Source organism: Ischnura elegans, chromosome 1, assembly GCF_921293095.1.
Source record: "Ischnura elegans chromosome 1, ioIscEleg1.1, whole genome shotgun sequence".
Taxonomy (NCBI): Eukaryota; Metazoa; Arthropoda; class Insecta; order Odonata; family Coenagrionidae; genus Ischnura; species Ischnura elegans.
In genome coordinates, this window is record NC_060246.1 from 91055310 (window position 1) to 91079173 (window position 23864).

General features: G+C 38.9%; 1 protein-coding gene across 2 annotated transcripts in view; it reads right to left on the reverse strand.

Annotated features, from left to right (window-relative positions):
- LOC124165754 (transmembrane protein 114) overlaps positions 1 to 15982 on the reverse strand; it is a 136830-nt gene extending 120848 nt beyond the window's left edge. For both annotated transcript variants that reach the window (XM_046543252.1, XM_046543246.1), the window contains exon 1: positions 15418 to 15982. In XM_046543252.1, the coding sequence (XP_046399208.1) occupies positions 15418 to 15543 (126 nt within the window). In that variant the 5' untranslated portion in view covers positions 15544 to 15982. The remainder of the gene's footprint in view (positions 1 to 15417) is intronic.
- Positions 15983 to 23864: the final 7882 nt, after the last annotated feature.

The window sequence follows — 23864 nt, forward strand, 5'->3', positions numbered from 1 at the left end:
CTACGACGGTAAAGTGGTTAGTGCTGCTTCTATCGTCGGAGAAACATTCTCATTTAGCTGCTGTCGTTTGCCCAAAACGCACACTCATGCTCCAGCTAAAATTGATACTTGGATCCATGGCCATAATTTAAATTTATATATTACTCTTCAATTTTGTAGGTATTTTTGAATATTTTTTGTAGTCTTTCATTTAGTGTGCTCGTAGGCCAAAACGATATTTCGTTCGTCGCGAATAACTTCTTGGGAGTACTTACTCGTGTCCCAAGATAAAGCTGTGATATCACTGTATTCAATGAAAATTCAGTCCAAATAGCCAGAGTGATAGTGCACTGCTTGCTTTACTTAGACACTAAAACTTATTTTTACCTCTTTTCAACTGTAAGAGATCCATTATCAAAATTGTACGTTATGATTGTCTTTATTTTACGTCTTCGTAGAAAGCCGTAACAGGCGCCATACAACAAGCAATAGGTTAATGATAGATAATGAAATGATGGACACAAATGTTTGAATTTTCAATGAATATACTTTTCCACCATAACTCATCTGACAACGCCGGCGTAATTCTAATTAAAGGGCATGGTTTTAATAAAGGTACCGGTGCTTGGGATGGTAATTTTCCGTAACATTCCTTCATGTAATTAGGCTTTTCTAATTTGATGAGATTTTAATGACCATTCACTTTAAATACCAGCTCTCTCTCGGAGGTTCCTTTAGGTGGTTTGAATATCGAAAGTCTTTCGCAGGTCGAAGATGTGTATTTCATATAGTATTGTACAAGTCTTTCCTTCGTATGAGGATCGGGTCATTCCGGCAATTTTATGATAGATTATGCAGTTTTTTTTGCCAGAAAACAACTTAAGAGGTTGGAAAGACACGATCGCTACATTTCAAAAGGAGATAATAATTTATGTAGAGAGTTTCAGACTTATTGACTCTTATCGAAACCTCTCGATAATAAATCATTTTGTGGAGGATTTTCAGCCATCTGTATGTAAATAACCCATATTCTGTGAAAATAAAATAAGATGAACCATTTTCTATCATTTCGCGATGTACTTACCCAATTTTCTGAATGTAATACCAAAAGGCCATTGATCGTAAACCCTTTCGGTTCACTCATGATATAACACCCAGCCACGTCGCTTTTGTGATAAACGCTCATTATTACTACTATGTACTCCTCGTATCCTTCTGTTGGGTATCGCGGTGTGGTGAAGATTTAGAGAGGTTTACGAGATGTGCGACACGTGTGTCCATCTTCTTAGACGAAAGTTTAGCCGGAATTGCAGCTTACATCCTTCGACCTGAAGAAGCCAACTGTAGTGTCGAAACGAAGATGGAATCACGCGGTGCATATCTCGTAAACCTCTCCGCTGAATGCTCTTTATGTACCGACCAATTCGATAAGCGGCTCGGTATAATAACAAAGCTAAGGCAGAAATATATGCATTTTGACGTCAGTTTCTATCTACGGATAGCGACTGATCCCGTTCCCCATTCCAAACCTCACCCCCGTGCGTCCCCTTAGGAGCTTAGCTGGGTGAATAACTCGAAACTTTCGCCGTGCTCAGAGCCGTGGGAACCAGTGAGGGAGGAAGAACGATGTTTTTGTGTGCGAACTCCATGGACGACTTTTACTTTCCATCTTCCCCGACAATTGGCTTGATTTAATGGAGTTTGAAATTGAGTTTGGAAGGAGTGATTGACACTTTTTCGGTCGTTTCCCTTGATGGCGTTCAAATAAGCCAAACTCAAAAAAATTACATTGCAATAAATTTCATGCTATACAAAAAAATGAGTTCTGTGATGCGATTTAGAGTTACTGAGGGACTGCATGAATTATGGTAATATAGACGTTAGCAGAAAGGGAATTTCCTCGTGTAAATAATGTCTTCATAGAAATTGAGAATAAGAGTACCTAGTGCAACATGAAAAATACTTTCATCGTAATAATCTAGTGGTGGTAGCATTTTTCTATAATATACTTGCTCATTTGAATACTGATAGTTATATCATTACCTTACGATCCCCACTTTTTACGTGTGTATGTAAATCACATTTCGTTTTCATTCTTTGTTAATGAATGGAAAGATTTTGTTCAATAAAGATAAATTAAAGGAATTCCCTTTTTTCTCAATCGGTTATAGATGTTTTTTTGGCACCGTAAAATAATATAGAACAGCAGGATATGGAAATTTCATCGTTTTACTTGCAGAGTATAAAAGATAATGGTACGTTGGAATGCCAGATTGATAAATCTCTATTTCGTTCACTTTCTACCAGGTCTCTCTCTGGTTGAACACTGCGAAATCTACTCCGTCAACCTCATCACAATCATGCGAGATTCCTCTTCGAAGAGCCTCCATGTCCCTGGGAAGCCTGATTTTTAAAAATACTATTGCAAGTTGTCATGAAAACGAATAGATGCAGTAAAATTACCAGTTCTAGTAATACTTTCTACCGAGTTAAGGTATTCAACATGATAAAAATTTATGCATGGATGCAGCCTTAATGGTGTCTCACTTTTTCCATATTTTGGTTATGTGTACAAGTTTTTCGTAGCGGATAGAAAAAATTCACTGGGAATAAGTACAATTTATACCCTTTGTAATGATTTCCGGAGGATTTGTATTTGATTCTTACATTTAGCAAGGGGGTACGGTAATATAATCATGGATTTTCTAATGTTCATTTCCTATTTGTTCAAAGGCTGTACTTTGAAAATAATCCTTGTGAAGGTTACTAAATAGTGAATAAAATAGTATTCGAAAGTATTAAGCATTCTGAAGTACAAATATTTTTTACTCTAGATGAGTTACTTAGGGAATGTTAATAAATGACTCTTCTCGGTTTAAGTATGGGGCAGAAAATAAAAAACTCAAATTTGTAAATTAATTCATTTCAATTCCCTTTTTTATTTTATTTTTAGTGAGTAAACTTTTCTCATGATCGAGGATTCATTGAGTGCTCGATGTTATGAGAAAAATTCATGGTTTGGATCACGAGAAAATAAAAAAAGAAACAGCCTCACAGTTTACGGGCTCTTGAATTTGATAATCCTGTATGAAGTTCTTGGCAGCCCTCCCACGCCTTTTCTTCAACTCTCCTGGAATATGGTAGTTTAAAATACAGCGATCTACTTGAAAGTGCCCCACAAAAGTGATGAAGACAGCACAAAGGGAGGAACGCAGGAGGGAAGTCTTACGAGCCGATTTCTCTGTTTTCTTTGCGGAAGGAGTTCGTGAAAACTAAGCAATGATAATCATAATGGCCTAGATAAATCAGAATCAAGTGCATTAGCTTACCGCTTAAATCCTACTGCTGTGACTCCGGCCTTAAGTGGGGCGCAACCCGAATCAGTGACATCGGAGAATGAACTGCTTATGATAAAATTCCAAAAGAGAGGAATCTGTTAATTTTCTCCATCATAAGGTGATCCTGTTTGAAGCTGGGAGTTTGTTCGCCACAAGTCGAACGGATTAATCTTATACGCACATGCAATGAAATACATTGAGTTTACAATATCGTACTTGACAGTCAAAAGGTTTAACTAAAATGTTAAGAAATGATTTTGCTCGGTTGAAGAATGGGGCAGAAAACAAAAAATCTTATAAATGGTGAGTTAATTCAGTTCAATTCCCTTTTTTATGAAAGAAATTTGTCAATTATGCCAATATTTTGAGACTGATAATATAAAAATAAATTTTGAACCATGTACATCAATGTATTTGTTTGTTAATCAATTTCAGAATTACTGTCAAAATTATCGATACCCAAGGAAAATTTATCTGGCTGAACCAGATCGAAATGTGCATCTCACAGCTCTGCAGGGACAAAAAAGCGATCGTAAAGGTTGAGTTGGTTTGGAGAGGGCTCTGGTGGACGTAAACATGTTTTTTGCACGTATCTTATTAATACGAGTTCTCATTAGTGTCTAACAACCGGCGAAGAAATGTGTTCGATTTCATGACGTTATGCATTAGATGAATATACCACACAAAGGTCTGTGAATGTATGGAAACTGAAAAATGAGTCTTCTGGAGAATACGAGCATTTGAAGCATCCTGGTTCGAGTCCAGACAAAATTATTTTTTCCCCTGTGGAATTTTCGCACCTGGTCTTGCGCTAAGATTTTCTGCTGGCTATGCCACTATTATTTCCAACAATTTTTCGAGAGGAACTTATTTACAAGGGAGATATTTTGATGAGCAATGTAATAAATAGTTTTAGGAATAATATTTTTATTTGTAGTGAGTCAACTTTCCTCATGCTCGACGATTCATTCAGTGATCGACGTTATGAGCAAAATTCATGGTTTGGGTCACGAGAAAATCAGAAAAAAATACAGCCTCACAGTTTTCGGACTCTTAAATTTGATAATCCTTTATAAAGCTCTTGGGAGTCCTTCCACGCCTTTTCTTCAATGCTCCTGAAACTAGGTAGTTCAAAATAGAGCGATCTATCTCAAAGGGCCTCCACAAAAGTGAACTTCCATCGACTTCCTCATCATTGTCTTGCCTCAATAACATGTATACGGACTTGATTCTGAACCATCGCACACACATGCAGTAAAACTCATTCGGAGGGCCAAATCCACATTTTTATTGTCTCTGGCGTAAGTGTTGAAAGTATTGCTTGATTATACCTCGTCCATGGCCATGTTCGCCAATCAAATAAACATCATCAACTCTCTTCATGCATTTGCGAGATGGGGAGTGAAAATAAATTCCTTGTTTTCGTGCTTTTCCCAAAGCGGAAGTCGCCTTTCATAGGCATCGACGAGGAAGGTCAGTCGAGGAAATTATTGCATAAATTCAGCGTCCGCCGAAGAACAAGAAAGCATGACTGTCACAAAAAACTCACCAAACTCTGTTCCTCGCGGAAAAAAGTAGCGGGAAAGCCGCTACAAAGAGGCGATAAGAAATGACACTTTACTATTTTCCCCGTCAAAATCGGTCGCATTTTTTGCCCTGAAAAATCGTTGGAGGACTTGCCGGAACGGGCACCCAGGCCTCCGCTGATTCACCTTTATTTCCCACCTTCCCGTTTCTGCATTACGACTAGCGGCGTCAATGGATTGTAAAATCGAGAAAATACATGGTGCCGGCAAGAATGACATCGTTTAAATGAACGAAAAGATGGCTCAACTTTCGAGTGACACTGCAATCATGGATCGCCGAGAAACGGTCTGAAAAATGGAACAATGTCCCAGGAAGAGTCAAAGTTGATAGAAAGATCTAAAGGATGGGTATATCTCTAGAATGCCGGTTCTCGGCTTCATTAGTTCCACAGATGCCTCCACAAGATATTATAAGTTATCAAATATGTATTTTACGATACGACAATGACTGTTGCTGTCTCAGATGCAGCTCATAATGCAATGTTTATGAAACAATAAGCGAAATGAAAGCTGTTTACCTGCCTTATATTCTTGGGCTCACGAACTATTCTATACGCCAGGAGAGTCTCCATCATTAAATCAATTTGGGTGATAAAACTAAGCCTATTTGAAAGCTACTCGCAATTTTTTCGGAATAATTTCCGTGTATACTAAAACCGCAAGGAAATAAGAGGTAACGATGCCGAGAAAGGTTTTTACCCATGGTATCATATTCTCCGCTGCGCGTCATAAAAACAGTGACCCTATGATCGTGATGGAGCAGGTTCCGCGACACTCCCATGTGATGCAAATGTGACGTCTCTCGATAACTGTGGCTGTGCGAGAATTGCGACCTCGAAAAGTAGCCGAGGAATGCGGATTCCTTGGCTGTTAAACCGCGCTCCATTATAGAAGAATCCTCCTAAGCGACCCCTGGTGAAGATTCGGGAAGAAGATTTGAAGAAGGGGAAGAAGTGATTTCGATTCCACTGTCTGACTTTGGTCCGCAGTTGTCTACATCCTGCACAGACCTAAGATGGGAAACTTGTGTTATGAAAATACTGCCCGAAAATAAATTAGGGTGGTATTTTCATAAAAAAACGTTTCCAATGGCGTTAGTTATGCCAGTTTGATTAGGCATAGTTGCGTTTTCTAAATGAAATATCAACGTAATTCAAACAACATTGGACATTGGACAACACATTGCTTTTACTGAGAAAGAAGCTCCGGATATGATATCGAATTGGTCCACTGTTTTCCTTGAATATAGCGAAGTAAAGTTTAATGAAACTATGAGAAAACAGAAAGTTTGGAGAATGTTGGAGAGGGGAGAGAGAAAATTGCAATTATTTCCTAAGGGAAAACGAGAAAAGCAACTACCGTAGGTCTAACAGCTTAGAATCGTTTGCCGATGCTTATTATCTGTCTGAAACGTACATAAAGCCCGGAATTTGATCCTGCACATCCATAATGATTCTTTTTACATAGTGATGCGTATATTTGTGCTTTCACGGCCATCCCTAGGCACACTGCAGCATTACAGAAGACCATAAACAAGCCAAAGGCAAGCAATTTCATTACACTCTACCTATTATTGTTAGTGTTATACCAGGTGAGGTATCCTTTTTCTCAACAAATAATGTCGTCAATAACAAATAGACATTCAATACTGAATCCTTCGCTCACGAAAGAACACTGATTAATTCCTTAATCGGCTTTCAGTTCAGCAAATGCATCTATTTCACGCGAAATTTATTTTATCAGCGTCCTACTGGAATACATTTTTGCTAGCGAACGATGCACTCAATCTTAGAAAAACACTTTATTGACTGATCTTTTACTAAGAACTTCACCGTTTGTATGTCAATAATTATGTTAACCTTAGAATTCTTTGATGGTAGCAGATATCTAGGAAGGTACCCACAGCATGACGGTTATGAAAAAGAAGAAGAGAAAATGCCATTGTTAAAAAAAATTATCTACAGCAGAAAGGAAACCGTTAGAGCTCGTGTTATTGCTATCTAGAAGGCACGAACTTCCGCAAAAAACGGCCAAAAATTCCTCGAGAGTGGAAAAGATAAGAAAAAACCGGCGTCTCGCATTCTTTTTCTTATTGTCACCTTCGATACGACCCTAAGCTAAGCTGGGGTGAACTTGATGGTGCTGGGGACTAGATGGGGAGTAAAAAAATATGTATGTAGTCGAATTTTTTGAGATTCTTCTTTAACTGAACAATTCAAAACATATTAATAATTTTCTCCATGTTTGAATGGAATAGTTTTGCTCTTATCGGTGGCATTTATCAATGTCAAAAATCATAAAAAGGAACATAAAAAATTTTTGTGTTGAACTAAGGGTATTTCTGGTCTGAATAAACGACCGCAGCGCCATTCTCTTTTAACACAGGCGATTTTACAATAATGAAAGAATTTCATGTCTAAAAACTCAATGAGTAGTTTGATGGCTTACCTTGAATTTAATGTAAGTTTTTTTGTCCAAAAAATCTTACATTAAATCAGTACTGTCACTGATGAAAACTTTTTTGACTTGCAGAAATAAAAATTTTTTACCAAGGTTTATCCTAAATGCCTTAAAAATTTCAAGTTGTTAGAGTTAGTTTCACATAAGAGTTATATCACGTAAAAACGTAATTTATTGAGCAGGTGTGTTAAATCATCTTAAGGATCAAAGAAGTTTTGATATCTTGTTGGACTCTTGAACCAGGGGCGGATTCAGCATCAAATTTGGGGGGAAGGGGGTGGGTCATGAGCTGGGTCCGGAGAGTGTGGAATATCACCCGAAAGAGAGGGGCGTTTTCACATTAGGGAGTGCTACGCTCTACGATATATACAGCACAAACTTCTCTCACGTTTAAGTAGTGGCGTGACTCGGTATATGATTTGGGAGGGGATGAAAGGATTTGGGGTGGGGAAACCCCCCCAGGCAACAGGGGTCCCGGAAAATTTTTGAACGATGACATGCCTGGAAGTACATTTTACGTCATTTTGGCACTTAAAATTTAACTTTAAGCAGATATAGTTATTAAATGTAAAAACTAGACAATAGTTTTTAATATTTTTTTATTTCTCTGAGGGTTTGTTGGGGAGCTATCCCCGCATCCCTCCTCCCATAGTTACGCCACTGCGTTTGAGACTTGTAGCCATCCCTTTGCGTACACAATCACTTTACATCTTATCAAGAATACAAAAACTGTTAAAATATTATTTTTTTTATAAAATCGGGGGAGGGTGGGTTACCCCTTTGGCTAATCCACCCCTGCCTCGAACACTAGGTCATCGATCCCTACTTCTGGTCTCTCGTCCTTTCAAGGGAGGGGAATGAACGCTTTGCCGACCAAAGGAGGATGGTTTGCGCACCAGCTGGGGAAGGACTCGAGGTGCGGCACGGATTGAGTGGGTGGACGCTGTATTATCTCTGGCGGGAGGACAGAACAAGGCTGCGGCGAGCACGCCGACGACGACGGGCAGCAAGAAGGAAAAAATAAAACGAGACGAGTATCGTCCCATGGTTGACGGGATTTTTACCTACGAGAGCGAAACGGAAGGAGAAAACATTTTTTTTAATGTTTCCCAACCGGTTGTTGGGGTTCGCGTCGAGTTAGGGAATCGTTGAATGCTGGTTATTCCTTTTTTCCTGAACGTTAGGTAGGCGCACGTGGGAGGCAAAGAAGAAAATCGGTCGAAATATCGAAGATTCATGTTGATCGATCGATTTACAATATTTGACGTAACTATGTACTCGTATTTCGTATTTGCTCGTAACTTCCTTGTTCCATTTTGTACTCTGGTGAGAGTTAATTGTCTGCGCTGTGAAACTAGCAGTAGCAGATAGTATGTGACAGAATGTTTTCTTGGTGTTCTGGGGTAGGAAGAAAAGAACGCATGCCTATAAAAAGGAATAATCGAAAAAGTTAAGTGAAGTTCCCAGATTACCAAAATTAGCCCTTGATTGGATGGACAAAATCAAGATATCTAATAAAACATGATTCTCTATAAGAATTGTATTTATATATTATCTATTCGTGTTACTCAACTCCAGCTAGCGCCCTAGGGTGACTCTCATGGTATTATTTATATGTAGGTAAAGATTACCTTGCCAACCGCCTCAATAGTCGTATAGTATGGTAATAGTAGGATATGTTACATACCTTTAATGTATATGTTTCTCTGGTTTTGTCATAACATACTCCTTGCCAATTGCCGAACGTTGCATACCCTTTTTTCAATTATTGCATCTTCTTTTACTGACTGTCCCATGCTTGTCTGCATGCATAGTTAAGAACGCGTTGACTTAAAATAAATTGATCACCAGAGATGTTGAAAACAATGTGAATGCTAAAACACTGCCATTCCGTACGAGCGAAAAATGCGAGCGCTGAAAGGTACCTCCTTCTGGTAGCTAAATCAAAGTTCCCTTCTACGACGTTTCTGGTCAAAATATATTTCAACGGCGCTAACTTTCACGTTAGCCCTTATTGACGACTATAAATATTGCCTAACTTAAGTCCTGACCAAAGAGAGCTGTTTGGTATTCGCAAAATAAGCGAGGAGTGTCGACTTTCAGATTTATAGGAGATGGTTTTACGAATCGATATCAGGGCGATGAATTTTAAGTGAAATCATTTCACTCCGAACTCAGATTGTAAGGTGTAGACTTTAGAAAGGAGATCAGACGCTGTGATCCTTTTTTGTCTTACGCCAAAGCAAAAAATCTTAGTTTTCATTCAAATGGCCACCGGCTGTAGACCTAATATGCATGCTGATATATGCTCAGTTTATGCATCCACATTTAGGAAGTGATTCACGATGAGTCACGCTGTACCATACCTTATAGGTATATGGTTGCCTTAATGCGCAAGTATTCGGCCTAAATATAAGAGTGTAAACAGAAGGAGAGAAAAAAAACCTATCACCACTCTTCGACGTTAAACAGAAAACAAGGGAACACCTGTTGAATACCGAGCTCCTCTACCGGGATATCTGAAGCAAAAGTTTTTACTGATGTGGACTGGGCAATAAATACATGGATCCTACGCTCTAGGCTTTAAATATCTTCACCAGAACTAATTTGAATTTTCGTAATTCCTAACATGGAACGTATCTTTCTATGCATTCGCATTTCTTTTATTTAACGGAAGACTTGAAGGAGCGTACACAATTAGGTAAGTCTGCCAAGAAAGAAGAATATGTTATTCTCAGTCAAAAAATGGGAGAAAACGAATTTCTTCTGACAGGAAAGCTATGTTTAGATACATGTTTACGAGTGCTTTCCGATTAACGGAAACTGTGAAACTTTCGAAAGCATCAGTCATATTTCGTCGTGGTGCAAAGGTCGTGTGACATCTCTTACGACTAGTGCTTAAATATTGGAAGTGATTCATTCGGCTTTCCGAATTCTTTTCCTCTTGGCCAATGAGGGAAGACTTCGCCCTCCATCGAGTTACGTGTTCTCTCCCTACGAATTTACTCCTCCCTTGAGAAATTCTTCCGAGACCGCGAAAGAAAGTGACATGCAATCCCCGTAAACAATATCCATGACTGGTTCAACGCGTTGCATCGAAAATACTGAAACGGTAGGTGTAAGAAGTTTGTCAAAAGTATTTGGAACAATTACCGCTGTCAGTTCTAGGCGAGGAAAAGTTTTTTTTGTCCCTTTCTTGCCGTGACTCGCTGATTTCACGTCACCGATTTCTAATCGATTTGTCAGCCTCCATTCGGCATGTAGAAAGGGTTTGTTTCCTACGTACAATCAGTTGAGTTTTTTTTCTTCAAATTTGACAAATTTCGTGACCGGGACGTAAAGCGTCAAGAATATAGTCATGCTGGAGTCGAAGCCGTTATTGTGGTTTGTTTGAGGACGATGGAGAAAGCGGAGCAGACAAGCAAGCAGCTGCCTCTAAGCCTGCATTGGAGCTCTGTGCATCCGCCAGGCGTATGCGATACCTGGTCAATTACTAAACTCGCCCTTGACACTATTCCGTCCTCCCGGAGTTCCGCGGACACTTCTCAACTCGCGCGAATTGACTCTAATTCTCGCCCTTTCCTCCCCATTATCTATCCGCCCACCCGCGTCCGTTTTCGGGGGAATTTCTCTTAACACCACAAGTCACGACAGCACACGGGCGTACCTATTTACTGATAGGTTACCTGTCGTTTCAGGTCCTTGGGGAATCGTGAGCAGCACCTTGAATTTTGCGGCAACTATCAAGAATTCTAGCTCCAATATTCCGAATTATTTATTTTTAGCAATTCCAGCATTAGTTTGAATTTAGATTTTCAGTGGTAAGAATGATTTGAATACCTGTCAAATTGTTTATGGTCTTGCCTAGTTTTGAAATAAGGAAAGCCATTGAAAGAAAATTCTAATTGTTATTTTAACTACCTTATTCATACCTGAATCAATATTTTTCATCATTTACATTTAGATCCCAACTAGATAGTTACCATTTCTGATACAATTGTTGCATATTTTGTTGCAATTTCTATTATCTATGATTGATATGGTTCCAATGTAATAAATGCATTGTATTTTTTCAATATTAATGTATTATTCCTGTAAGTGAGCCTTATTGTTATTTTTGTTCTTGTAGCCACCATAAAGCATAGCGTTAACTAGCCATGTCACATTAAGGTGGATCATTAACATAATTTAACTTATTTATTCAATGTTCAATCGTTGTACTCACGGCATAGCAGCAGTACCAACTGGAGCTATTCATAACTTTACTTATTTTTACTAAGGTATTTATCATAGTGCAAATTATATTTCTTGTCCTTGACTTTAAAAATAATATTTCCGTGAAAAAAATGAAATGAAATGCGGCCCACTCAAGGTTGTACATACAATCGGTTGGGTCAAGTGTAAGTGGCAGCAGCAGTGTAAGTGACATTATCTTGACAGTATATTTGAAGTTATGCATCGAAATTTAATTCTAAGACGTTATAAGGAGATAAAAATAATATAATGGGGTGGGGAGAAGAGGGATCAATTTTTCGAACTTGTCGGACAGGTCCCATACAAGGTTGACTGTGAGCGAAGTAGAGCGTATCATGTGTTCCTTGGAAGAGATCGGCGGGAATTTTGCGAATATTGAATGTCTTATCCAGGAAAAGGTATTTAAAGCTGTGATTGGCCTTTTAATTTAGCTACGTTTCGGACGAAATTTAGGTTTCCATAAAATAAGCCCAAAATGTTTTATGTGCTCAATGTGCCTACGTACCAAATTTTCTGTCAATTTTTGGATTCCATGATGATTTTTAAGCTTTGATGAGCCTTGTAATTTAAGCAGTGAATTAGCATCGGAATTATGGCTAAATTTCGGACGTAATTTAGGTTTCCATAAAATAAGCCCAAAATGTTTTATGTGCTCAATGTGCCTATGTACCAAATTTTCTGTCAATTTTTGGATTCCATGATGATTCCAAGATGATTTTTAAGCTTTGATGAGCCTTGTAATTTAAGCAGTGAATTAGCATTGGAATTGTGGCTAAATTTCGGACGTAATTTAGGTTTCCATAAAATAAGCCCAAAATGTTTTATGTGCTCAATGTGCCTATGTACCAAATTTTCTGTCAATTTTTGGATTCCATGATGATTCCAAGATGATTTTTAAGCTTTGATGAGCCTTGTAATTTAAGCAGTGAATTAGCATTGGAATTATGGCTAAATTTCGGACGTAATTTAGGTTTCAATAAAATAAAATTTTTTGGACGTGTTCAATATGCCAATGCAATAACTTTTCGGTTAATTTTCTTGAGCTTCAGGAAAGAGAAGATTTTCATCTAAGCTGAGTGTGAATCAATGGCAGCCTAAAAAAACCATTCCCTTAGCTTCGTCTGTAAACAAACGCTTTCAACAGGAGTGAGACGCGATTTGTGCAGCAAGGGAAAATTTATCTTCGGCTAAACCATACGAGCAGTTTATCCAGCGAAAAGGTTGAATACTCACTGGCTGGTTGCACAATCGATCCCTCTTGTTTCGACGCATGAGGAGGGAGCGAAACGATATGTTTATGCCCTCGTCCTATTGTGCAATCGGGATTTAAGTCTAAAAGCACGATCTCTGGCCGTTAATATTGTCACACCTACAGTGACAGTACACCATAGCTTATGTGAGTGACACGATGCTGTTTTCTTGAACGCAAAATTATTTTATAGCCAATCTAATGCACACCAGTAGGTGAGGGCTCACCCTCGGCTGTTCCTCAACGTTCTCCAGTTTCTCAGTCTTTGAGCGAAGTACGGAGATCTGCTTATTCCTGGTTGCACTTCATTTCCAATGGATCAAAAGGAAGGATTCAGTTCTGGCTGTAGTAAGAAACGGAACTTACTGCCCGACACAGTGCTTGCCTTTCTTTGGGGTTGAGGAAAGTTTCTCAGCTGCATATAACTGAGATGTAAATGCGATCGTTTTTAAATAACATAAACAAAAACCTCGATCCCGAAACTACAAGAGGATATATTATTTTTGGTACCATGGAGTTACCTAAATGGTTTTCTTGAAATTCTCAATAGATGAGAAAAAAATAACAGGTAATGCGTTCTTAACAATTGGGCTTTTTTGATATATTTCGGCTGGCTCAGAAGGTATTCTGAACGGCGTTAAAGGCTTAGCATGTCTTGAATATTCAACTTCTATACAGTGCAGAAAGTTGGCATTATTACCGTTTATAAACAATCAATTGTAGAGCTGTAAATAATTAAGTATGTAAATAATGGTTATGAATGCGCAATTAATTGTCTCACCTGAGATAGTAAAGCGTAAGAGATTTGTGATAAGGTTTTAGCTTTAAAAACATACGAATAAGACATGCATGAATATGATACACGCGTAAAAATTAAAGAATGTGATTGTGTTATGAAAATTAAAGAAATAAAAGCGTATAAAGACAAAAAAATTGGCTATTCTTAATTATCTGCATTTCGTTTCCATGTGGGATGACAGAAAACCGATCGCGGTGAATTAATAAAGCTTTGAAATTATTATTTCACTATTTGTGAATATTAATGAAAGGAATATACTACTAAATAAATTTTTAGAAAAATGTCCATGGTACACATATCATATGAGATATACGAGAAAAGCAGATTTCAAAGGGTATAAAACCAGTGCTTTAAGTTGTCTAAGGGAAGATATTTTTTAGGCATTTTAGAAAAAATACTAATTTTTCATTAGATTTTCACAATATCTTTCGTGAAGTTGGCTCTTAAATATCACTGCGGATTTGGACGTACTAAAAATAATTTTTCACCGAAGGGGTTAAAGCTTTTGCAGGAAACAGAGCGAAAAATATGAAAGCGTAAAATCATTTTTCAACGGACTTTTACGGTCTCTCTTGCGAGCTGTAAAAAGCTCCCCATAATTTTTAACTACACCATGCATCTACCTTCGCCACTAAAATGACGAGTGAAAATGAACTCGAAGAATGTAGGGTATGAATAGTAAGCGTCGAACATAAGTAGTTGCGTGTAAATAAATGGTCTTTGATTTGATGTTACCGTTTTAATTGTTGCCAAGGTCGTGGCGAAGACATCGGAATCTGGTACACTCACTCATCCAATCATTATTTTTTTGCTGATCAAATTGAAACTAAGACTTGCTGAGACATCGCTTCCTTCTTCCCTGAGGTCGACCTGTAAACATTTGGTATGTAGGCCTAGAAATGTTCTAAAAAGCAACTGCTGGTGTGTGTTGAGTAGAAAAAATGGTGACAAATTGCAGTAGATACCTGTCAAAATAAAGCAGGTCATATCCCATATCTCTAAATGTATGCAATATATTCATGCTAACGTATCATGCGTACCAATCTTCGCCTCTACAAAAGTAATTTATGCATAAAAAATTGGGGACGCAATCATCACTCACAAGCCAATCTGTGCACCGGAGAAAAATGATTTTACCTTGGTGGCTGAGCACAAGGTAGGGAAAATTCCGAACGGATGAAATCATAACCGCCCACCTCTCAGAGAGTTTTAAATATTTCCCTCCACCCTGCGATACCGCCATTTTCGTTTCTTGGACGGCCGCGGAACAGGTGTTTTCAGGGATGAAGGACTTCCGTTCTTATCAGATTCAAATGAGGATAAGGCTATATTTTTTCATGCCGAATACTTCATGAGTTTATCCCATTCACAAGAAAATCTGAATGATTTTATTAAGCCTAACATGCGGGGAAGTACTTTTTGAAATGATTTAAGGTACGAAAGCGTGCCAAGGGTTAGAAATTTTCTCGACATTGCTGAGGATCAATTGCTTTGGAGAGAAAGCGGTCGCACTCATTTAACAAGTTATATTCTGAATAAAATTATTTGCGTCTACTTAATAATATTACGAGCGTAAACTTGCTGTAATTCATTCTCCAAGACACCAGCGTTGTGACTCGCTCACAATCGTCCCAAGGACGTCTTTAATATTCTTTCCCCAGTAAATGTACATACATACAGGCGTGAGTGACTCATTTCTCTCCATGAACCCTGCGGGAAAAGTGGTAATGTAATCCACGTGTATTGCTTTACCTGTATCTTCGACCTCTTCACGTCGATGTAGAGCCAATTGTCCGTGGAGAAGGCTATGGCCAGCAGCGCCACTGCTACGATGGCGGTTATCGTGGCCAAAGAAAGAGTCACGGCGGAGCACGGCATCTTGAACTTCCCTCGCTGCTGCTGCTGCTCGATTAGAAAACTAGAAGACGCTGCACGTTAATCGTTTACTTCCGAGCGCACCAACTCCAATACGGGGACACAATCCAGTAGTCTCCGATCACTCGAGAGATGATGATTAAAAAAACCAACAACACACGAAAAACCACGTCTTCCAACTCTCGCACGGTCCTCCGGCGACTGCGGATCAGTCCAAACTGTTCCTCCTCGCGAACGTTTGTGCCGTGTTGGGGGTGTAGGTAGGTTAAGGTTTCGGGAAAAAGGGTCTCCGGGAAGGGATGATACACAGAAAAAGAGAAGAAAAAGGGAGGGAATCCTATCTCGCCAGCATAGCCCACCGAACTCCTTCTTAGGTCCTCCACCACGGTTTCCTTCCAAGCACCTCTCTCTACCTGACTGCACGGTGACTGAGGGGCTCGAGGGAACTTGCCGGGCAACCGTGCATCCCCTCCCTCCCTTTCCTCCCCGCCGAGCCTTCGCCAACTCTCCCCCCATTCCACCTGCCATGGGGAAAAGGACCCCACTCCACCCGCAGGTCTACACGCCACGTCCACCCCCCACCCCTCTTCCTCCTCCACTCTACCTTCTTGGTGGTGGCCGTCCCTCCTCCCTGCACCCACAGACCTCAAACCCCCCTCATTCTTTCCTCCTCCCCCCTTCCCTCATGGTTCGACCTCCCCTTGCTGTCCTTCCAGTCATCCCTCTCCGTGTATACTGCTACTCACTCCCTTCCCCCCTCTTTGCCCACCTTCTTCTTCGCTTCCCGTCTCAAGAGGAGCCCTCCTCCAAGGACCTCTTCCTCTGCGTGCCTTCAGTGGGTGCCTCCTACCTCTTCACTCATTTGCCCGAGTCTACCTGAGGCATTGTGAGTGTCCGTGTCATTATCATCCTCCTCCATTGTTTTATTTTCTCCACGTCGACTCATTTGTTTCCATCGTCGAGAGGTCCCTGGTCTGCTGGAGTTGTGCAGATTCTGGGTCGCTAACATCTTCACGACACCAATGTGGACATAGTACATCTCACTTGTGAACGTCCATTGAATTCGCACTATTTTACCTGAGATTCTCACTAGGCCCGCAAAGTATTCTCTTATATCTTCCTCTTTACGTCCTCCATGTATCCAATGCATTGTGTGAGTTGTTTTCCTCGCTTCTATGTCTATTTCATTCGTGATAATTGGCTACAAATTTGGAAAAGTTTGCATTCACTTACTTGCTTTCATATTTGTTTTTCCTGATGTTAATTCCCTTGGACCGTGAAAGTAAACACTGACATTCTGAATTTTCTGGGCCAGTGCGAGATCCGCTTAGGTTTTCAGTGTTCTTAAATTTTATGATAATTTTACAAAGGTTCGTAGTTCTGGGTGTTGTCTAACATCCTTGATTTATGTCTCACTAAGTTTCAAACTCTACTAACATGAGCTGCCTTAAATTTTTCATGATAATTAAGGTTCCTGGACGGCGCAGTGGTACTATCTCAGAAAGTACTGTTCGACCCGGATATGATGGAGGAAATACAAATCTTTTTTTCATATCTATCTACATCTACATAATACCCTGTGAGCCACCTCTAGGGTGTTTGGCAGGGGGTGATCAATCACCAGCATGCAGCATGCATTTGGACTCCCACATGCACACCACACCGTCCAAAAAACGTCCCGTATACTAACAAACTGTACTACTATATGCTGTCAGAAATAATAATTGAATTAAGAAACATGCATGCAATCAATTTACGAGTTCTATTGCTGCCGTTATAATCTCTTATTGATCGTGGAAAAAATGGCATTCGGAATCTGTCTGCTCTACAATCTGTCTCTCTTATTTTATTTATATGATCTGATCTTCCGTAGTATGTTGGCGTCCGTAAGATATGGTTAACTTCGTCAGAAAAGACACTGCTTTTGAATTTATCTAAAAGGTTTAGTCAATTTTTCAATCTACGGTCCGACAGAGATTCCCATCCGAGTTCATCTAATAGGTCAGTTACACTAACAAGACTATCGTAACGACCTTTCACAAACCTGGCAGCTCTTCTTTGCACGCGTTCTAACTCTGTTATTAAGCCTTTTTCATGAGGGTCCCAAACACTGGCAGCGTATTCCAAATGTGGTCTAACGAGGGAAAAGTAGCTAATTTCTCTCACTTTGTCGTCGCACTTTCCTAATATTCTTTCAACAAAACCCATTTTACGATTAGCTTGACCGGTTATTTCTCGAACATATTTATTCCACGATAAATCATTATTGAGTCTAACTCCTAGATATTTCACGGATTCAACAGTCTCTAATTGGGTACCCCGAATTATATAGCTACGTTGTAGGGAGTTGTTCTTCTTCCATAAATTCATTACGACGCATTTTTTTCAAATTTCACGGATTCAACAGTCTCTAATTGGGTACCCCGAATTATATAGCTACGTTGTAGGGAGTTGTTCTTCTTCCATAAATTCATTACGACGCATTTTTTTCAAATTTAATTCTATCTGCCAAGAATCGCACCAAGCTTGGATAGCAGCAAGGTCATTCGTTAGTTCACCTATATCTTTGCTGGAACGGATTTCTCTGTAAACTACAGCGTCGTCTGCAAATAATCATAACTTACTGAGTACTACTTCGCCATATTTTGACTTTCGTATTGTAAATCTACATGATGCATTGCCTGACAGTGTATTCTTTTACTTAATCATCTCTTTGCTATTTACTTTGGACTAGAAGTTGTGGGCAATTTAAAATTTGCTCTTTGGGCAGAGTTTTTGGGTAGTTGTTTCAAATATCCTCGTTGTCAATCGGCAGAAATACCTCTGTACCTCTGAGAAGGACCTTGAAAATGACATAGTGTTCATCTCGAAACCTGGGTCGGTCTAATAAACTTTTGTGGAACATACAACTCAGTGCACCTTTTATTATGTTTCCTGTCGCCAAGGTTCACCAAATATCGCCATAAAGCATTAAGTTGATTGTTGTCTCCGAGTTGGTCATGCTTAATCTCTCGAAAAACTGCAATTTTCAAGGATGGAAGGGTGTTTATCTGGAGGTTACTGAAAAAATGACTTTTTGTTCATTCTAATTCTTTCGCTTGAATGAAATATCTTGGGCTACCTTAATGTTTTTTAAATGAGTCGCGCTGTATGCTCCTCAAAAACTGCCGATTCGAAGTGGTCATTGTTGCGATCTCTTGAATTGAAAAGAACCGATTCTCCGAACCGAACTCTCGAAAGCAATTGCGGCTTTGAACTTGAAGAAGAAGGGTACTCAGTTTTAAAAAAACTTGTCTTTTAATTGCTATCCTAACAAATTATTACCGATTTTTCGAAATGTTCCTCTAAATTCCTCTGAAATTTCTGTGATAGTAGTCACAATATTTCTATTTCCATTGAACTTATGGTATTTAGATTCACCCTACGGGATGAATGTCCACTTATAAAAATGGTCACAATTTTGTGAAAAAGTTTAATTCAGCTCTGAAAAAGTACGTAAGTATGTAATATCTAAGTTATTTTGATGAGAAAATGTTTAAAATAATATTATTATCATTTTTCATGTACCTATTAAATCACCTAGCACCTTAAAGATGTCCACTGTAACTCTGGAAATTAAATCGGTTAAATATGCAGGATTATTATTTAATCCAAAATATTTTATGAGTCCATGGGACAAAAAGCACAGAATATCCGAGTTATGGCATTCTTACCTGGGATATCAGTGAAAAACTGAAAATTTTATGCCTCCGAATATTCGACAGAGTTCATGAAGTTGTTTTCTCTACGGACTGAAATTAATTCGAGGTCTCAGAGAATTGGACACACGGCGTGCGAATCGACGCGCTGCCTCGCCAAGATTTGATTACTATGACCACCTTTTCAAGGCATTCTTAGGCTTGTGACGCTGGAAAAAAAATTATGCGCTTTGGGTCGTCACCCACTTGGCTCGCAAAAATCCGTTCGCCTCGCCAGAAGCAGTAGGAAGGAAGAATGAAGAAATAAATTACCAGTAAAGGATAGCATCGTTAAGAATGGCTTTCTATAGCAAGAAATAATTAAAATAATTTCTGCAGTTCTTACGAATGAAAAGAGCAGGGACACTACTAATTTCAAACAAAACCCTACCGGGCTTAGCTTTAAATACCCAAAATTCAACACTACCTTTCCCTTTACCCATACGTACACCCGTAAAAGTTCCTACCCTAAGACACAAAAGCCTTAATACTAGTCAAGAAAGATTTTGAAAAAAAACAGCTTTATGTAAATGAAGAAACTGGTTCTGGCTATGGTGGGCTACAGTGGTCATCCCAGGATTTTTCCACTTATCATTACATATACATATGTATTGATAATTCGAACCGAAGAAAAGAATTCGAGGATATGGATTTCGTTCTAGTATGAATACTTAGGCTAATGCATTAGCTTCCATGTTGACGAATGGGCCAATTATCTCTTTAGTTACTCGTAAAAATTCTCATATGATAAAATTGAAGCTAATGTGAATTATGCTGTGACATATATCCATCTGATTAAGTCTATCTGTCAGGAAATACTTTGAAGTATGACGTAAGAACCCATTATGACGTTTGCCTCATTTGAAGACGCCATGGCTGACACAAAGGGTACGCTGCATATGATAAAATTAAGCGAATAGCCCTATCCTTTTAACAAATGTTTAAAGAAACCCTTTTATTGCAATTTTTTCTATTTTATGAATCGTCGAATTTTTTGTCAAATTTTATCAATGCCTAGGAAGTCTGAATGAAGCAAGGACAAGTAATAAAAAAGAAGGAAACGCTTGTAACAACAGGCAAACTCATCAAAGCAAAGACTTATCCGTATTTCCCATCTTCGATGAAAGCTTTATGAATCTAAACATTCCTAGTTTAAATGCTTCCTGTGAAATGGAAGCGAGAGATATTTAAGTACAAATGTTACTCAGATTATAAAAATTGTACAAGCATCACGATCAAGATCCGGCCGTGCGTCCATTCCAATTCGGCCGCTACGCTGTTTCCACCACGTGGAATGCCTATCATATCCCGAAGTTACGGAATGCGTTCTCTATGCAGATATTGTCCTCTCACAGTCCTTCAAAACTGCGTTGTTTTGAATTTTATTCCATATGCTTGTATTATAATTTTTCAAGGCTTTTTGGTCCGCCATTGTCCCACGCTGAAACCTTCATTGATCATATCCGCCTTCAAATCTTATTCTTCCACGGGAATTCTTTTGTGTGACCGCTTTCAAATATCTTTGTTCTTTGAAAGGGTTTCGGGCTTTTTCTTTAAATTCCGGAATTATGACTCTAAAAGGATGAACGTAGTGCTGATTAATAGTAAACGCTTACATTCATTACGGTTGAAATGATGGAGGGATTCATTGTTGGACCATCAGTCCTTTCCCCAGCCTTGCTTAGATCAACGTGTTGTACCAAACTAGGAATGGTTTAACATTGAAAATATGCCACGGAGAAAAAAATATTTCGTGAAATTTATCCCGTTACATCGGCCAGGAATATTTTCAGAAAATATTAATGGATATATTATAATTGTTTAGGCGTAGTATGAGTGCGCTTGGTCTTCAACCCCTTGCTGTACTTTCGATTCCGGCTATTCACAAATACTTACAATGGTTGTAGACCACGAAGTTATAATTCTCTTAAGTATGGTTTGATAATGGTAATGATTTAGCCATGGTATGTGTGCGCATGATTTTCAACCCCTTGATGTACTTTCAATTCCGGCTACACGCGAATGGTTACTACGGTCGTAGACCACGAAATAGTAATTCTCATTGCTGTGCGTGTCAATACACCGCGCTGCTTCCGTTCGAGTCATCAAATTCCTCCTTCCTATTGTTTCTGCACTGGGTGTGATTGCAAATTCGTCCTGTATGATTCATCGGGGTCAACTGAAATGGAGGGGGTCGTAAACGACGCGTTTCTTTCAATAATATGATTGTTTAATGCGTGAGAATGCGGATATTTGAGCTCAAAGCTTTCAAAAGCGATGAAGGAATATGGATACGAATACAGTTTTCAAGAGTCCAAATTTTTCTCTTCATTCCTATCGCTTTCAAGGGAAAAATATTTTTGTTAGTACTGCTTGTAGATAAAAATTCCTTGCCAATAAAATTGATTGCTTGAGGCTTAACTTAGTGAAAGCGATTCATTACGAAGAATAAAAAGCACATAGTTTCTTTTTCATTCATCATGCCTAACAATAATTCCGACCCTTTTACATGGAAAATTATTTTTTCGAGGAAAATCATGGATTCGTCTAAACTGTTTGATGGGGAATACTTTTCTTACTGAAAACAGCTGATTGAATGACCCAAGTCTTTATCATGGAGCACCTCATCCTGAATGATTATTTGATATTGTACTCACTCATAGCTCTATTATAGCCATCGAATGAGTTTATATTTTTGATTGTGACGCAAACGCGTAGGCCGTTAAAATGCCTCAAACTAAAAAGCATTGGAGGTCATTTTTTATCTTACAAGGAAGCATTAGATGAATTATGTGATGAACGAATTTTGAATATGTATTGATTGAAATGTAATAAAATAGAATATCACGAATGACTGTTCGATTTCAGAATTTTTATCGAGTTAATCCATTTAAGTTAATTGTTTCTCTTAATGACGCCCAATCTAAAGAGGCATAGATGCCGTGGGAATCTTCTATGGTATTCGTGAGCAATTCATGAATTCACAAATGTAATTACGTGGATCAGCTGATATTCAGGTTAATATGCACACATTGTCAGAAGAGAAATACTAGTGCGCATAACATTTCACATTCTAAAGTCGGTTTGTAATTTTTGGAGCTTATTGATGACCTGTGATGGCGATTGAACTCAATCGTATGAATTCATTCTGTGGCTAAGCGGTGCTCTGTACGTGGTATAATTCACTATTTTTCTGACAACTAATCAACAGGCATCAACTTATTATAAGACGGGATTGGATATTGATTACGGGTAGCATTTGTGTGAGTATTGTTATATGGAATTGTTATTAGAATAAAGTACTGCATTTTGTTTATCTTTTTATGGATTGACTTCTAGTTTAACTATTAATCAAAATAATTAATGAGTAGAGACTCAAGAATTGTTCAGATAATATAGTTTGATCCACCAACGCAGCCGTTGAGTGATCAGTGTTCGTTTTAAAATATTTCTTAAGCAATCATCAAAATCTTTTAAGCCCTTCGTTAGCTAACTGGCATCTTATTTTCAATATTCATGTGCTATGAGAAGTAGCTTTTGTTGTGCTTAGAGCGTTGAAAATACTTGTCTTCTTTTGTCTTGCCGTTGATTTAGTTCAAAAGGAAATCCTGAGAAAAAGGTTAATTTCTGGTGTAAAACTTTGATCCATCGATTTGTTTTATCTTTTGGCTAAATAGCAGGAATTATTTCAATACCACTCCGACAGCTACATTGAATTTCGTGTATTATCGATGAGCAATTTAAAGGTCTAAGGTGATTAAAATGGCGTAAGTGGCTGGAGTCATTGGTGACTAATTTATTTTCAATAAAATGGCTTTTAAAGGTTCTTAGATATTTTTGCAACTTATCCTTAAGGATTGATTGGTGTCAGAAGGTGTTCTCTTTCTTCGTTGACAGTTTCGCCACCGGTTAAAAATAAAAAGGAAGTTTGTAGCGCCGAGACACGCAGATCGTGTCTAGGGGCGGAGTTTTTACAATGGGGAACATCTGCTTCAAGGTTGTCCTACATAACGCTATAGTGTCAAACATCACGACGTGAATACATAAAATGAAAAAAAAATAGAAGTTGGGGATCGGGTTGACGTGGTGGCTAAGAGTGTTGGCTTCCCACCCCGTGAGCTCGGCTTCAAATCCCGGCGGTGACAGAGAATTATCAGATCCCTGCTTGAATGATTTGTGGAGGACATTTCAAGCCCCGTCCGTCGGATGGGACTTATGCCGAGGTCCCCTTGGCGCCTTTCGTTAAGAGCAGGCTAATGCCGACGCCAGGTTTCTCTTCCCCCTTCCCCACCTACCCTTCCCTCATGGCTCAAATAGCCTCAGCTGTCGGTCGCATCCTCCAAATAATAAATACCACCAAAGAGTAGTTCATAGTAATCATTCAGGAAAGGTAGAGATGGGACTCAATTCCAGAATGCTCCCTACTGCCACTTAGGGTGTGTGATTGAATTTCTCTAGGGGATTCTGAACGGGGAATACTCATACTAAGAGGCTTGTCCTAGCGCGCTCGCAATTCAGTACCTCTTCAAACAACGTAGTTTAGTCCTCCTAGATCGATTTTTTCCTCGCTCGAAATTATCTCATCAG